Genomic DNA, 18,111 nt, shown 5'->3' with positions numbered 1-18,111 from the left:
TTCACTAATACTATTTACGACCTATTGTCTGTTATGAGCAAGAAGGGCATTATCTCATGAAGGGCATGAACTGGTATTCTTTCAACATCTGAATTTTTGTATTGAGTTTTATCATGTGCAGTATATTATAACAATAGCAATTCAATTATTCGACCACAAGAATGTAATGTATTCAATAAAATTCTTCAATCGATCAATTTAATACAGAGTCAAGACCAATCTTGCTCAAAACAGACAATACACCTGTATGTATATGATGAGTAACTGCACGACTTCACATATAAAAAAGAGACTTGTAAAGACATCTTGTATGATAAAGACAACAGGTTTATTCAATATGCTCAACCCACAATCTTACAGTTACAGAAATGAGGGGGTACAATATACAAGTATGACCAACAAACAGTTTTTTTTTAATACACAAAACACATTCACTACTTTCACACATCAGGCTGCAAACAAATAAGACGCTTGAATAGTAATCGTTATTCTACCTACTCAAATCATGTCCCCTCTCATCCTTAATCTCAATCAAGATTTTTTTTAGTTTACAGAGCTCAAATGCTGGTTTTATTTCGCTCACGTCACTACAAAAATGAGCAGGTTTCCTCCTTCCCTCTTTGCCGTCATGATTTCTTTTTTTTTTAAGGATAAGTTTCGACTCGACTTGAAAAACTTCTCTGATTGGCATCATTCCAACACATACACCAATGAATTTTTTTTTTCTGTGTAAAGAGAGCATTGTGAGCCACACCTTTTGACCGTTGCTTTGCAAGAGCAACAAGCGTCACTTATTTGACATAATTCAATAACTTTACAATAGGCTAATTATACAATAATAATATTAAAAAATGTCCCACGTTTCTCTACATATACGACTAGAAAGATCAAAATCTTGCCATGTATTTACGCTGTCATGGCGATTCCTACGTGCGGAGCCGGAGCTCCAGTGATTTATATTAAAAAGTGCCGCTTAAGAATCCACGTCGGAACCCGGGAAGCGTGCATTTTCGCAACCCCGTTCCTGCGTACAGATCAGTAAAGGCCTGATGTTTTTTACACCATACATTGTAAATTGCTACCAATACAAGAAAAAAAAATTGAAATTACATTTTCTCTTTTTTTGTTTGTCAAAATTCATCTTCTCCAGCTTATCTGTGCTCAAATATAACAACAAATCTAGCAAACTACAATGATTAGCTAAGTAGCCAACATTCTCTCTCATATTTTTTTTGTATTTTTTTCTATAGTTTTTGTTGGCAAAAATGGTATACATTAGCAAGAAAAAACTGTACATTCCTAGCCGAGTATACAATGAAAAAGGAATGGAAAACCCCCAAGGTCGTATAGTACCTATATAGCAAACAACTGTACAAATATATTATACTTTTTTAATTCTCTTTTCTTCTTTTTGACAATTATCAATACACAAGGGTTAACTTCAAAGTAAAAACAAACAGAATCTTTATGAGGACGAAGGCAAATACAAAATAATAGTAATAATAAAGATAATAACAATAAATTTGTTTAAAATGGAACGAGTGCCATCAATATTAATTTTGTTAATGAAATGCCGACAGTGTTGGGTCAACAGCTACGATATCTTCATCCTGATAAGTAAAATATGCAAAGTAACAATCTGCAGTATTTTCAAATGTGTGCAGCTAATTGAGCTAATGTAAGCGGATAGTGAGTACATTATAAGCTCAGACAAACATTCATACAGGTGAAAGAAAAACTTCACATGATATTTGCAGTGTCTGCCACATCCGATCTTTCTCAAATTTGATCTATAAAAGGCATATTGGAATTCAATTGCGACTATCACGAGAACAGTCGGTCAGAATTCAAATTGAGTTATTTAAAGATTTTGTTTTTAAATCTCCCATGATCTGATCTGCATCATTTTCCAAATTGCGTTCTCTTTGCATGTAACACTAAAAACACATCAAAAGTACACCTACAAACAAAAATAAATAAATTAAGAATAATCAATCCTACTTTTGTACATAAAAAGATACCATTTCTTCTTTTGAACACAATAAATACAAATTTTGGTCAACTGGATTTCAACACTCATGAGATGGACATTACTTTACCATGTAAAAGGAGAGGGGCAGATATTCCCTTTTTTCAATTTTCAATCAATCAAACAAGATACAGTTTACTTTCTTATTCATCTTTTTAAAAAACCAGAATATATTCAATTCCTAAATTTTAAGGTGCAGAGGAGAAATTCAAGTAAAATATAATATTGACAGAAGCCATATTACATCTATTTCATTTATTTACCATTTACTCATACAAAATCTTGAATTCTACATAATATCAGAACACACTTCATTTATTCTGCCGAGTCAAACGTCCATATTTATACAAACAAGATGAAGAACATGATTCTCAGTTCTCAGTTTTAACAGACACGATTTCTATCTATCCCCGGTGAGAGCATCTGAATACTTCACACAAGAAAAAATTCAACAATTTGCAAAAAAGATTGCTCTTCGGAAATTTGAGATCGACTTCATCAAACAAGTTGTAAAAAGTAATTCAAATGCAATGATCACATCAAATGTTTTTGTTTTCTTCTTCTGAATTAGTTACATAGCTTTACAGCCCAGCTAGAATGCATTGTAATGCCATCGGGAGGCAAGGGGGCACGGGACACATAAGAAAGGGAAAAAAAAGAATCTGAATGTATTCAATAAATTACTAAGCACGTCCAGAAAACCGTTTCGATATGACTTATGCTAACTCTATCTTTATTTTTTTTTTTAAATCAAGTAAACACACTTTTCTTCCACAGAATGTTAGATAAACACCACCCTCAAGAGAAGCAACAATCAATTATACATCCATTATTTAGCCAGCGGCAATTTCTTATTCCTTAAACCGAAAAAAGGTCATATTTGTGCATCAGCAAATCTACAAATTACAACAACACACAAAGAGATGCTTATACATGTATTTAAAAAATAAAAATAAAAATAAATGTTGAAAAAAAAGAAATTTTTGTTGTGTAATTGCTTGTGTAAATGAAAACATAAAAAAGAGAACATTACAAGTAGTGGATGACAAGAGAGACATGCAGCTGCCAATAGGAGTTAGTAGTACATCTCCAATACATTGTTACCATATGAAGACGCTTTTATAGGGTGGAGCACAACACGCTGGATCTGATTCAGTGCAACGTTCCTCGGCCCAGTTCACACTGCCCAACCTATCAGAGCAAATGACCTGCACATGCGTGACCACACACAGAAAGCTAGAAACGTCAAAGAACGTTAACACTGTTCATAGATTTCTAACTTGTGGCATCACAGTCATGTGCAGTTGACCGAAGCAGTATGAATAGATAAGATGCCTGCATGTTCATCATCAACACAATCTGTATTGTTTGGGTAGTTGGGCATTGTGAACAGGCTCGTATTGCATAAACGCCCCCAACACTTGCACACTCGCACATACCTTGTTAATGACTCCCAGATTCACTTGGGCATGTTAATCTCCACACTGTTCAACCGTACTTAACATGCTGGATCTGAGCATAGCTTTCGACTACAGTTTTTTACAAAAAACAAATATGGCAGAACAACTCCTCTGCCGATTTTTCAAATATCCTAATTTTAGGTACGCACAGGAATAACCTTCAGTACCTCCTGATAAACAAAGACGTGTAATTCGGCATGAATTAACTTATCTCAGCCCTAGATCTTTAATGCTTTGGATCTTAGCATGTACAGGTAAAGAGAATCAAGAAAACCTCCCAACGCCTTACTCCCAAGCACCCAATGCCTATTACATCCATCATGCCATTGTGGTAGCCAATTCTTCCATTTCTAATACAAGTCTGCATATGTGCAAAGGACATGTGCTTTTGTTTTTAAAAAAAAACTAGTCAAGCAAAAGACACACGAGCTAATATATATATATACACAAGGAAAAAAATGGGTTGTAGTTTGTTTGCGAGGAAGAAGGTGCCAATTTGAGCACTTCCTCTTTCGACTTGTACATGTGTAACAACTTAATGAGTTCCAACTTAGTTTGGCATTTTTTTTCCCTTCGTACACTTCTGTTGTCGACGTTGGACCCCAAATCATTGCACTATTCCATACACAAATATAAAACTGAAACCAAAGAGAGAGAAAAAAAATATATATATGAGCACGAAACTTCTGTAGACAACGCCACCTAGAAGGTTGTATGAATTTGCATTTCAATTTAAACACGTTCCAAAAATGGAAAAGAAAGTTCACCGTTTCACATACAAAGACTATATCTAGGTGGTATTAGGTGGTCTATACAAACATGTTCACATAGCACTTTGGCTATGCAGTACAATTCATTGAAAAATGGTTGGTGTGCATGCTACATATGCTAGAGAAATTGAAAAAAAAAAAAAAAGGAAAATTAAAACAAAACGAAAACGTGCTGAAACGATCTACGACGTTTTGTTTGTATAACGTTTGGAGGCAATATCAATAGCAAGAGACAAACATAGAAATGACTGCTACTCGGCTGAATGTATAACCAGCAGCTGACAAACATTCGATATTTTTTTTTTAACATTCAATTTATGAACTACTCTACTTTGCAGTACTGACATGTGCACGAATTAGGCACATACAGTTTTTTTTCTCCTCTTAATCATTGTAAGAATTTAAATATTCACTTGTAACAGGTCAGAATATACACTGTCTATACACAGGATGGACGAGGACTAGGCATCTCTTTAAAAAGATGTTACACGTTTAAGACAAAAGTCCATGCCTCAAAGAGTTTTTTTTTTGTATTTTTTTTGTATTTTTTTTTTCTTCAATAATTTTTTTAGATACAGCTGATAAGCTAACCAACAGTACATCATAAAGTTAGTGGGTTTTTCTTTATACAAAAAAAGAGGGTGAATGAAGACAACAGAACCGAGAGAAATTCAGTGGCAGGATGGGAAATGATAATATGAACAAGAGGCTTTTTTTCCATCATTTATAACTCGCACTCATACTCACAATTGATATTACGCACGCGCACACACGCACACAAATAAGAAAGAGATATATTATCCACATCTACGTTTTTGCCATACAACACACCCACTTGTTTTTCATGTTTTTTAACGTTTTTATCCTTCCAGAGCATAATAAAACCCACCCCGTTCGTTCACATCTAATTAATCACAAAGAGAATTATAATCGGTTGGGGCCCCTGTTCGTAGCAAAAAGCTAGTCCACAGAAGAATCACACACCGCGTCAAAATCGACACGTGCTACCAACTAGCTGCCATGGTGAGAACACAGACATCCGTCACCGGTATAGTTTTTTTTCGTAAGCTGACGTCACATGTAACATGTCTCTACACTACTACATTATTTTGAAAACAAACTAACAAAAAGAAAGGAAAAAAAAATGGTTTAAAATCTTGAAAAAACATGATGCAACTTTTGCAGAGAATGTCTAGTTTTTAAACCTCTCTCTCACATAAACACTCATCAAGAATATGAATAATTATTAAATCAAGATTACATGGTGAATTCTTTTCCATTTTCAGAGTCTCGTTTAACGCTACGTGTATAAGTAAGTGATTCAAACTTTTCTTAAAGATGCCTGCTGGAGATTAATTTTTTTGTTTTGTTGAAGGTGGTGGTGATACATAGCATTCCACATGTCTTTTAAAAAGTGTTTCTTTGTTTAATATTCTCACAAACTCTGCTAGGGTTTTCTAAAGTGATGGTGGCTCGCCCACCACTGATCCATCCTCAGTTCCAGACCTTGAGGAAACTGTCCCAAGATCCTGTCGCTACTGCCATACCGTCTTCTGTCACTCCCAAGCAACTCACTCTGTTGTCGTGGCCAGCCAGTACACCTGCGCCAAGGGAAATAGGAAAGAAATACCTTGTGAAGTGAAGGTTCTTGGTACGAATATATTACATTTATGCATATTCATGAATATGTAAATGATAAGAAGGCGGAGTCAGATTTGGTGAAGAGGAAATGGAATAAACCAGTCAAGTACGGTACAAGTACAGCAATTCAGGTATTATTTATTATTATTGTTATCCTTTTTAAGTATTATATGAAATTGGTGATTTTGTGATTCTCATACAATAGAACCTGTGTTCAACCATTGCTCCATGCTTACAACCTTTAACAAGGTGTTTTTATCAACTCTTGTATGTTTAAAAGGGACCTAGCGAAAAGCAAAACAAACCTTAATTGCAAACAAAAACAAAAACAAACAATCAGAAGCATTGTTTTCACTATAAGTAGTTGGTAATGTCACTGTTATGTAGTGCCAGACAACTTTCTATTCGTTCCAACATACAAAATGACTACATTGTCATTTTTGTTCTCAAAACGTATGACTTGGGAGGGTCTTTTTCTTTACAGGACCTATAATAATATACTATCCATGATATATATTTTGAGAAGTGCTCCAAAGGAAAAGGCACTCAAGGAAAAACAACAGAAATTAATGATATTTTTGTATCCACCGACAACATTGCCGATTTGAGATTTAGTGATGTCATATTTCAAACATTCATAGATCTCTTAATATTTGACTGATTTATTTTTAACTTTCGCCATTCGTTTTCTCTGATGTTTCTGCTTTCATACAAATGAACTTATTACAAGGGTTAGACCGCCTCTATCTGTCATCCTGCATGCAAGATGATCAAAATGAATTGGAATTTTCCTACCATAATGTTATTACGCATATGTGCTGCGTGTAATTTTACTTTGTCACTGATGTATATACTATATAAAAAGAAACAGCAATTTGGCTCTCGGGCCGCGAAGGTTTTTTAAATGAATTAAATCATTTAAAATAAATCATTAAATAAATAAATAAATCCCCAGAAAAAGTGGCGAGAACACTTACCAGCTCGTTCGCCCTTCATGGAGTCCCACACATTGCAATTAAAGTCATCATATCCAGCTAGCAGCAGCCTGCCGCTCTTTGAGAATGCCACCGACGTAATTCCGCAGATGATGTTGTCATGTGAGTAGAGTATGAGTTCTTGGTCAGCGCGGATGTCAAATAGGCGGCAGGTCGCATCGTCTGACCCAGTGGCAAATGCATATCCATTAGGGAAAAACTAGACAAGGAAGGCAAAGAAGAACAAGCACGGATTAGTAACATTTGCATAAATAAATACTGAAGTCATCATCATCATCATCAAAACTAATATTAGATCCCGTTAAACGAAGATAAGTTGATGTTATTCGCTCTTTTTCAATTGATTGCAATTTCGCAGTTGACCAGTATGTACAATCAACCGATCATACGATTGATTGCAAAGCTCTGTGTTACAGGGGCCCGCAGTAGAATGCATTGCCCATTGTACAGCTCATAAGAGATTTATTTCCTTCTTTCATAGCTTAGTTAGAATTGAAGTTACAAGTGGATTACTGTTATTTTCAATGTGCTTAGTGCCCCTTCCAACCCCCTCCCCCTTCCAACCCCCTCCCCCTTCCTGCCCTTATTACAACAGTTCTTCTTTGTATCACCATTGTTCTTTTCCACCCAGGTGCTACCTGGGTACTCGGTAGGATGCAAATGTCAGTGTAATTGGAAAAGTATGTGCGTGCCTGTAAAAGTATGTGCGTGCCTGGAAAAGCATGTGCGTACATGTAAAAGGTGACTACACTGTAGCTGGAAGGCTCCCCAGGGAAAGAAGACTGTGCATGCACTGTAATGTGTGCATTAGTACTTGACTCCAGTGGCTGGGGTAATAATAATACTGTAAACGCTTTGATCTGCTGTAATTGATTAAGTCCTTACTAAGAAAAAGTTATTATCGTAATTATTAATTAAACATTTGTTTATCCACTGATTGGTTTTGGTTTTGGTTTTGGTTTCATTGTGCAAAAACAGGAAAGGATACTTGACTTGATCTTGAGAGAGAAAATGACCCATTAATTTTTTTTTTTTTTTTTTCGCTTTCTTTTTGACAAATCAGGTTTAGCGTAAGTGGGGGAGGGGTTCTTACATGTATACTCCTTGAAGCACTGTACTTTTGATATTTAGTTGGTTATCATGAGTACAAGGAATTCTCAATTCAATTCCTACTGAATAAATTTGCATACAAGAGGGTGAGTATAAATAAACTTTATATCTATAAGGGCAACTACTAAAGTCAAAGTAGTTATAGATCCATTTCCCTGATTTTATCTATTATGACATAATGACTAAATGACTTTCATGTACAATTTTAGGGGAAATTTCTCTTGAGCCGTTTCTATCGTATCCACTGATTAACAAGAAGAATACATGTAACTCTCTAAAATGCATGTTCCAAGATACAAAATGATGTTCTTTCTCCCCCAATGCCCCCCCCCCCCCTTCACCTGTGACTTTGCCAGGTCCCCAATGAGAAGGCAAACACATCTACCCCCTCCCCCAACGGCAGTGCATGTTCCAAGATAGAATATGATGTTCCTTCACCCCCAATGGCCCCCCTTCGCCTGTGACTTTGCCAGGTCCCCAAATGAGAAGGCAAACACATCTATTCCCCCCCCCCCCCCCCCATAAAGAGGACCCTCCTTGGTCTATCATGGCTTGAAATGGCTCACCATAGAGACATTGCACATTCACCCTATCTTTTCTCACAAAAACCTACACACTACTGCAGTGCAGTTGATTGTGCAACTGTCGCTTTCCTAGGGTAATGTACTCCCATGAATTCAACAAAGGGAATACAGTGGGACAGTTTAGATTTGTAAGGTGGATCATAAATGCTCCTCACCATTTATGAAAATCAATTTCATTCTTCCTAAAAACAGGGTTTCACTCTCTTTATCATATGAAAAGTTATTTGTAAGCAAAAATCAATAAATTATCCTTTTCAATGTTGAAACAACATCTTTGAACCGCCTTTCAATATTCTTCTAATGAATTTTCCTATAGTCTCGTGCATGTTCATCATACTGGCGTGTATCAAGCAGGTCACTGGGTTCTACTCTCATAAGGCTCCATCATTTTGTGGGACAGAAAATCACTTTCCTTGTAGAGAAAACCTGAACGGCTGATAGGTCAGAATTGGTGTCATCATGTCATAAAGACATCAAATGTTACTAAAGGCCTATGCAATCGGACCCTAAAATTGTATATCTGGACCACATTAAGAAAAAATAAATTTTGGAGCTATAAATTATTATTATTCATTCTTACAATGAATGAAGCTACTCTGCAATAATTTTGGCTTTAAAGTGTGTAGTTTATTTCCTACATTAATAAATACCTCTTAAACTTCAACCCTAGATCAAACGCAATACCTCATTTAAAGTTTTCTATCTAAAAATAACATGAAAACTGACTTGTAATGCAATCCCTAAATGACAACATTAGGGAAGTGCAAGTTGCATGCTTCATACATGAGTTCATGTCAACAAACATAGCAGTTTTTCTGTTAGACAATGCTTTCAATAGAGTTAGATAGTTCTGCCTGTGTGAATTGCATGTGAAAACCACACAATTCATAAAGAGTTCAACTTCCTTTTTCTTTTATTTGCTTCCTCATCGGATGAAACTGCAGAGTATTTTGAACCGTGTACTTCCTGTTAAGCCCTGCAACTACATGATCAGGAATTCTTTCAATGACTAGTCAACGTGACTTTGAAACCGACTTTGACCAACATGAAAAATTACTATACGGCTAAAACTTTCTAGAAATGTATACAGTACAGGGTTTAGTGCTCACTGCCATGTTAGGAAGAGTAACATTTTATTTTTGAAATCTAGAGGTAATACTCTATCCCAAATTTGACTTAGACCACCATGGAAAATTGTTTACGGCTAAAAATTTCTAGTTCATGCTCCCGTTGATTTTCCAACCTTTCTAGAAATGTATATAGTACAGGGTTTGGTGCACACTGCCATGTTAGGAAGAGTGACATTTTATTTTTGAAAACTAGAGGTAACACTATCCTAATTTTCAGTTGAAGAATGATTCTTTGGAATAGTAGATGCATTTCCCATGGCCTTCACGTTCAATGGGGTGAAATGTGGAGTCATTTTGCATGTGGAATTTTTTCCCTGGACTCTTGTAAAGGTTGAGCCATGCGTAATAAACCATGGTCACTGTAAGAACCTTGTAGAGGTACATATTTTTAAGGGGGTGTTAATTCCTCTTTTTTTCTCACTTACAACTTGTAGGATTTCCACTCTTACAAAATACCTTAGATCAAACCTAATACTATGCCTAACCCAAAACCAAACAAAATCCAAAGGCAACACTAACCCTCATTGCTATATCCTAGACAAAAAAAAAACAGAAAAAAAACCTGCTGAAATTGTTGTTGGGAGCATATATGGGTCATTCCAAGAATTTGGGGCAAGAAATATGACGGTGTCCATGTAACGTTGGTTTGAGATATTCAACTATACATGGTAGATGAAATTATCTGTTGAAGATTTGTATGCAACGAATATATATATATTGCTCTGCCAGAATCGTTCCTGTTTAAGTAGCTTATCTTTAAAATCTTTGCTTCATAAACATTTATCTTTTTGCCACGGTTACATGGACACCATACTCAATCACCATGAAGCTTGAGTAATTCTGAAGATAGTTGGCTATGCTTTTTATGCAAAACTCAATTTGAGAAAAAATGGTTACAGTTGATATAAGACATAGTTTCTCACTTCTTGTAAAAATGTCACAAAAATTGTCCCTACTTCGTGGCATGACCCGTATCGTATGACTGGTCAACAGCAAGAGCTACATGTCGAGCTGGAGGTTAGGTACGAAACTTACTGTTACAGCGTTGATATCTGACTCGTGGCCTGTGAATGTTTGTTTGCACATGCCTTCTTAAATTCGTGATTCAGCCAGTTCAAAACATGCATGCTTATATTTGCCCCCGAGTTCTAAAATTTGTGCTAGCCGATCTTAGCGCTTATCCGTGAAAATTAATGTACCACTAATATTTCTGCGTTTACAGTATCGTACGACTGGTCAACAGGGAGAGCTACATGAAGAGTTTGGAGGTATGAAACTTACTGTTACAGCGTTGATATCTGACTCGTGGCCTGTGAATGTTTGTTTGCACATGCCTTCCCGGATGTCCCAGAGTTTGGCTGAGGCGTCGCAGGCTCCGGAGACGAAGGTCCGGTTGTCTGGCGAGAGGGAGAGGCTCATTACATCACCTGTGTGGCCCGTGAAGCCTGTGGTCTGTTGTCCGGTTTCTATGTCCCAAAGGCCACTGTAATGATAATAACGATGATTGGATTTATATATAGTCAAACCTGCTTTAGCGACCACCTGTCTACAAAGACCACATTTTTTGTTTCCTTGAAAATGGTTTCTCATTGAAACATGTACTACAGGAACCTGTCTACAAAGACCACTTTTTGTGTTTCCCTTGGGCGGTCCCTATAGACAGATTTGACTGCAGCACCTCTTTCAGAAAATCAGTATTTGTAATGTTTATCGAGTTATGACTCGTAACATTCCTTGTCCTAAACATGCCTAAATTGATACAAAATATTTTCAGTTACATGGTTCCCTAAAATGTTTACTTCCTGTACCTCAAGATTTCCCACAAGAACCCATTCTGCCTTTGTACAAGTTTCACGTTCTTGTTGTTGGTGGTTTGTTTTTTACCCCACTGCAAAGAAAGCATGTGCACGCTTCTCAGTGAACAGCTAGAGGACTGATAGATTCAAGCCATCTCTGACGGACTTGGTAATAAGGATTAATGCCTTACAAAGGACACATGTGTCTTGGTTTCGAACCCGGGACCTCCCAGTTATGAGACCACAGCTCTACTACCTCTGGGCCATCATGCCTCCTTGTTATGCAAATTCAAGAACAATCTAACAATCACGCCATTTTTTACAAATTTCAAATTAAACTCACTTTTCTGAATAACAAAAATATTACAAAGCTCACTGACCATTCCCCCCCCCCCCCCTTCTCTCTATATGTATCAGGATAGAATGTCTCTCGCTTTCTTTTATTAAATTAGAAAGAGCTTAATGCTTGCAAACATTGCTTACCATGACATATCTCCTGAACTAGTTACTATTTGATTGTCATCGATAAATCGGCAGCATGATAGGTAACCTGCAAACAGAAAGATGAAGGAAAAATTAAACATTTCCATGAAGTAACAATATCACATTATGCATTGCCTGTATTTGGGTGTAATGTATAACAAATTACAGTTAACTCCACCTGCATAACTCAAAGTTGCACAAGTCAAGTTTTCTCAATACACTTCCTAAGTCATACAATGTTTTGCATTTTTTGTACTTTGTTAGGGGGTCTTTTTTTAAACAGATATTTAAAACAAATTGTGTCTCCTCTTTTTCTTAGAGGGCAAATTTGGGGGCCATTTCAAATTTTTGACAGCTGTTTAACCTAAAACATGTTAGTTATCTTCAATCATGACACACATTCACGCTTATTCACATGCAGTTTTAAAACTAAACTTGAAACAGAAAAAATCTTTGCTCATTGCTCTCCATGAAATAAAATATATAAACTTGGGAATTTTCCGAACGAACGCTCTCTATTATATCATTCACTGATGACTAGAGCTGAATAATACAACTAACAGGATAAAAAGGGACAACACAGCCTTCACAATAGTTTTCTGAGCCCTGCTTTATGAGGAATGGCAAAATTGTGATCGATTCTAGCTGACTCTAACTTGATATCAATCGCAATATCTGTACTTTAGGGAGTTAGGGAATTTGTGAGATGCGATTGACTGGAGGACCTGTCGCAACTCTCCATAAAACTGGGCCCTGAAGTGACACTGGTCCAAATGACCACCAACTGGGGGCCATCTGTGTTCTGAGGAGGGAGCCCTGGACTTACCGGTATGTCCTGGGAGTTCTCTGCTTACACGAACATTGCCTTCTCTGGTCTTGAGGCTATAGATTGAACATATGTTGTCGAGACCTCCACAGGCCACAAAACTACCGGTAGGAGCATAGGCACAGGTCATCACCCAGCTGGACCGCAATGGAATTGCATGCACCTAGAAGAGAGAGAGAGAGAGAGAGAGAGAGAGAGAGAGAGGAGTGTTATAGAATGATGCATAAGGGTTACTAAGGAAATGGAAAGCATTATTTCAGAGCTTAAGAATTTTAATTATTTTTCTTTAAGCCCCACTGCACTACTTATAGCTACTTGCGCCCTCTATACAGCAAACAATGTCTAATTGGTGACCATTGGTCCCCCATGGTCCTTTTTTTCTCATGTTAAATGAGAGCTGATTTGATGAGATAGCCACCTGTCAGTGACCACGCAGGGATGCCTAAGCCCTCCTGGCCAAACTAGTGCAGACAGGTTTAAAATAGAATCATATGAAATAAAACCCATACCAAAACACATGGAACCTTATGGAGGTCAAATTTTGTTTTTCAAAACAAAACTAAGGAAAAAATACTTCCAAGAGTCAATCCACATTCCACACTACATACGTTTAGATCTATCCTCCTGGCCTGATGACCTATTTCAAGTATATTTCAATCCTTTATGTTCTACATTCTTCCAATAACAACCCCTCCATAAAAATAATGGCATTTGGCTTTGGTACATGTAGCTGATCTCCTTGCAATTTAGCAAGGGACTGTCCCCTTCCCTTTTCAAATATACATTTTGCAGTGATAAACAGGCAAGATGCGATTAGATTGCTATAAATATACCATCAGAACTTTCTAACTGTCTTCATGACCGGACTCAATTTCACGCCATAACAATGTGCCTATGTGTGCATTTACAGTATTAGAAGTACATGTACTTTTCACTTGTGTAGAGGCACATATAGTAGTAAATACGTTTCTCTGTATCTGTATTCTGTGAATATAGAGCCATTTCAACAACTATGCTGGTAGTTGTGTTTTTTAACAAGGATAATACGGTTTATGCAGCTGAAACAAACAGCAATGGTGTCAACCACCTTTCCAATTAACATGTCAATGTGGTTACACCATAGAAAAACTAGACGAGCCACCGGTAATTTTTTGTTTGCCATTTATTGTTCCTCATTTGAAAGTACAGTCATGTGAAACCAAAATTCCAGGAAGAGTATCAAGAATTATATCGTTCTGAATTCTGATACATATCAATGCAGCATGGTCACATTGATTTTCAGTGTAAAAAGAGCTAAAATCCTCCATTCTGTATACATTTTTTTTTTTAATGTTTCCCTTTTAGTGCCATGGGGGGGGGGGGGGGGGGGGGGGGGAGCTTGGCTAAAGCCAGGGTAAAAGTAGTACTTTGTGGGCATCTTGAATATCCCTTGGATGGATATGAGTGTAATTTAAGTGCGGCTTTTATTGGTACACAATTTTCAATATGTTTCACTCAGATGCTCCAGTATAAAACATTTTCCTACATTACTTTTACACAAGAGTCTTTGTATAAAATATTGTGGTCTTCCTTATAGAACTTTGGAGGGGGAGGTGGAGGGGGGAGGTGGAGGGGGGAGGTGGAGGGGGGAGGTGGAGGGGGGAGGTGGAGGGGGGAGGTGGAGGGGGGAGGTGGAGGGGGAGGTGGAGGGGGGAGGGGGAGCAAGATTTACATAAATTTGACTTACCTTATTAGTTGTGTATGAATCCCAGACTATCAATTTGCCATCCTGTGACGCACTCACTAGGTTTCTGCTTAGAAAATAGAATAAAAACCAGATACGTTCTCATTAACTACATGTACATTCAATACAGTAATATATGTAATTGATCACATTGTGAAACTTCTACATCCTGTTTTGGCCCATGGCCCCATTATATGCTTTACTGTAAAAATGATAGCTTAACCAAGCTTTCTATTTTCTAATGCCTCTTAATAACATAATCACAACTGCCCTACCATTGTGCTTTCCATTTCCTCTCTCTAAACCATGATAGCGTGAGGCGGAGCTTTTCAAAAGCAGACTAGTTGTTAAACCTTGCCTTACTTAATCCATAGAATGGCTGGTTCATGTGCCAACATTACCAAGAAGTTCCACAACATAAGGAGGTAGAAACTCATGTCCACGGATTAGTGTTTAGCGTCCTTTTGAGAATATGAGACAATACTTCTAAAAACTATAGACAATGATAAACAATGAATTAAAATGAAGTGACCCATGAAAGGTTGATGAATGATTGAGGGATGAATGAGGGGTGCTACCAAAATGATATAATTTTTGTGATTGTCCAACTGTGCATTCGAGCCGATTGAAATAATAAAATAACTGCATGACTTTCAAAGCCCCCTATACTGTTTCCTTTCCTTTTTTGTGTACGGGGGGAGGGGGGGGGGCTCAAAGTCAAATCGATTTCAGTTCTCTGTTGAATAAATATCTTTCCAGAATTTCAAACATGGAAATCAACTCCCATTTTCTTTTTCTGTATTTAATTAAGTGATAGATGTGCAAAGATATCCTATTTATATCATCTATCTTCTATATAATTAACAAATAAACATGGATAAAAACCCAGAGGTGGAAAGTACAAGGGATTTTTATATTCACAATTTGCTATGTGGTTAAGTGTAGTTATAATAATTATACTAAACCCACATCATGCATACCAAATCAACATATTAAAAACACCAAACTTTAAAAAAGTTAAGCCCCAAAAGCCAATCAGTTGAACAAAATGTTAGTCATTACAAAGATAAATAATCCTATACAGGTAACTACCAGCAATATACAAAACTGCCATGTCTCCACAAACATTAGCCTAATAACAACATTTAAAATGTACATCAAGATTGCAGGGACTAAAAGGGACCCATCATAAAAATATAAATAAATGAGTTATGTGGGTTGTGGTTCTTTGCTCACACCCTGCAGTGTGTACATTCAAAATATCAATCCTAAATGTTACTGCTGTAAAGAAAAAGTGTATTGCGAATACTACACTCAAATAAATGGCAAAATAGACTTGGTAAACTAAAAGTGACCAAAGTAGACTAGTTGATGTACTCAACATATCCAATAGCATAAATTGTAGGGTGCATGGAACTTTACCTGTACTTCAATGCATAGCCTTGATGCAATATAACTTCTTCACATACATGTAATGCTCTTTATTTGTCAACAATTGAAAGGACTCACTTTGATTGGAGAAAGATTGTGTTTTAATCAGACTGAAAGTATTTTAATTCATTCATTAATTTCATTTTATCTCATTTTATCTATTAATTTAGTTTTATAATGATTTTTTGTGTGTGGAGCTTTTGAGAATGGGGAGAGAGCTTTTCCTTCAAAATGTAGAAAGTTCAAAATATTGACTACACACAAGACCACAGACACCACAGTAATACTATATGTACTGGTACATGTACATCACTAAAAATATGGGGCACAATTTATCATATACATTTACCAGGAATTATCCTGCAGCAAAAGATGCCAAGGCATGTATAATAAATAAAACCTCTTCATCTAATCAAGAGTACCATGAATTACCTTTTAAATCCCCTCCCCCTTGTTTTTTTTAATTTGCTTTTACCGCAAGCATAAATCTACACATTTGGTTAAAAGTATGGAAAATAGAAGGGGGAAAAATCCCAGTTTGAAACAAAAAGTGATCAATTTTTGCAATATTTAGTATTATATACATTTGATATTATCAATGTATCATTTTATTAGGTAATTTCTCAAGATCAATAAAAAATCTGTTCACAGTCAGGATGCAACACCCAAAACGCCATTCTATGTTGATCAGTATTTCAACGCCTCCTTCGCTAAATATCCCTGTACACTACCTTGATTAAAAATGTTAATAAAATCATCCTAAAATACTGGTATATACAGTACGCATACGGTGCTACTTGATCCTGAAATAATAATAGATGAATACAAATTCACTAATTAGCATTGCTCTTTTGAACCAATCTAATTAATGTAGGAAGAATCTTTTATAACTGAGTGCACACTAATGCCAAGAGCGCAAAAATACAGGTACTCTAATCTATATAGTCAAAGTGGATCTCGTCTTTGTAGAAATTTAGTGAGCAGTATTACACTGCACACCTACACATGAGTATGACCATAATTTTTTACATGTACATTTAGTAAAAAAAAATAAAGTCATAGGAAATATCTTATAATTTACATACATGTAAATTCAACATTGGAAAAGCTTTGTTAAGATTAATATAGCCTCCACACAAATTAGAAATGCTTCAGTAGATAGAAAGTCACATGATTAGCTAACCCCACATGCAAAACCTGCCACCTCATTCATACACTTTACATGTATCTCCACCATTTCATGACAATACAGCTACATGTACAGAGGTTTTTAGTTACTACATCTCTATGGAAAGGTTTGGTAAAGGTAAAGTTACAGGTATGAAATACCCAAATTATAAAAGCAAGAAAATGTAGGGGGAAAATAAATGCGCTCTACTCTACAAGTAAATATATAATCAAATGGAAAATAATACAACATTTACACAGATTTTTTACTACTAGAAAAGAAAGTATAACCACGGCCAAGCAAGAAAGATAGGATAAAGGTTTCTAAAAGTTAGGTGCTATACACAACAGTATCGGTTTCCCATAATTAGATTCCATTATCAAGTTTTAATTAATAGCACCTACATAGCAACTAGATAGAAAAATAGGCAATAATACATGTAAGCCACACTTGGGCATAGTAAACTGGAGGGCGTTTCACAGAACTTGTCATCAGTGACAAATGAGTATGACAGTTTTTGTTATAAGCTACTGAAATCCTTGCTTCTGATTGGTTATCGGCAGATTTGTCACTGATTTTTGTCATTTGTCATTGAAAGAAGGCTTTGTGAAACGGGTCCCTAGACAGTTCAACAATCAGATTACATAGAATACATGTTAAAGAGGCCACTCAAAGCTACAGTAAGAACGAAAAACAAAGGAAACGAAAGCCACACTAAGATAGAAGTATGTAAAGTTGCGTTTTGTATCACGCTTTGCCCTCCTTACCTTGCACTATTATTTAGAAGATAATAATCCAATAGTTCCAGATACATACAAAGGGTGGAAGAGAAAGACAACAATCATGAATAACTTAGGCTTGGATTGTGCGACAGCCTTAGTGGGGGGCATGTGTTATATAAATGTCTTTTGGAAGTATCTTTAAAATGTTGCTGCATCTACTACACATTTGTACCTGTTCTTTTA

The 18,111-nt window shown here is 36.4% G+C and overlaps 1 protein-coding gene across 8 annotated transcripts in view; it reads right to left on the bottom strand.

Moving 5' to 3' along the window:
- Nucleotides 1–309: 309 nt before the first annotated feature.
- LOC590203 (guanine nucleotide-binding protein subunit beta) overlaps nucleotides 310–18,111 on the bottom strand; it is a 44,292-nt gene continuing 26,490 nt past the window's right edge. For 2 of the 8 annotated variants that reach the window (XM_030986987.1, XM_030986988.1), the window contains exons 5-12: nucleotides 17,914–17,919; nucleotides 14,551–14,617; nucleotides 12,825–12,987; nucleotides 11,999–12,065; nucleotides 11,054–11,202; nucleotides 10,755–10,807; nucleotides 6,878–7,094; nucleotides 310–5,860 (exon numbers count right to left, since the gene is read on the bottom strand). In XM_030986987.1, the coding sequence (XP_030842847.1) occupies nucleotides 5,754–5,860; nucleotides 6,878–7,094; nucleotides 10,755–10,807; nucleotides 11,054–11,202; nucleotides 11,999–12,065; nucleotides 12,825–12,987; nucleotides 14,551–14,617; nucleotides 17,914–17,919 (829 nt within the window). In that variant the 3' untranslated portion in view covers nucleotides 310–5,753. Of the gene's footprint in view, nucleotides 5,861–6,877; nucleotides 7,095–10,754; nucleotides 10,808–11,000; nucleotides 11,203–11,998; nucleotides 12,066–12,824; nucleotides 12,988–14,550; nucleotides 14,618–17,913; nucleotides 17,920–18,111 lie in introns of all 8 variants that reach the window. The other 6 variants (XM_030986989.1, XM_011662961.2, XM_030986990.1 and 3 more) reach the window with 6 other exon arrangements.

Source organism: Strongylocentrotus purpuratus, unplaced genomic scaffold, assembly GCF_000002235.5.
Source record: "Strongylocentrotus purpuratus isolate Spur 01 unplaced genomic scaffold, Spur_5.0 spur5_scaffold_16, whole genome shotgun sequence".
NCBI lineage: Eukaryota > Metazoa > Echinodermata > Echinoidea > Camarodonta > Strongylocentrotidae > Strongylocentrotus > Strongylocentrotus purpuratus.
Note: the sequence above shows the minus strand (reverse complement) of the source record. Positions and strands in the feature narration are given on the sequence as shown.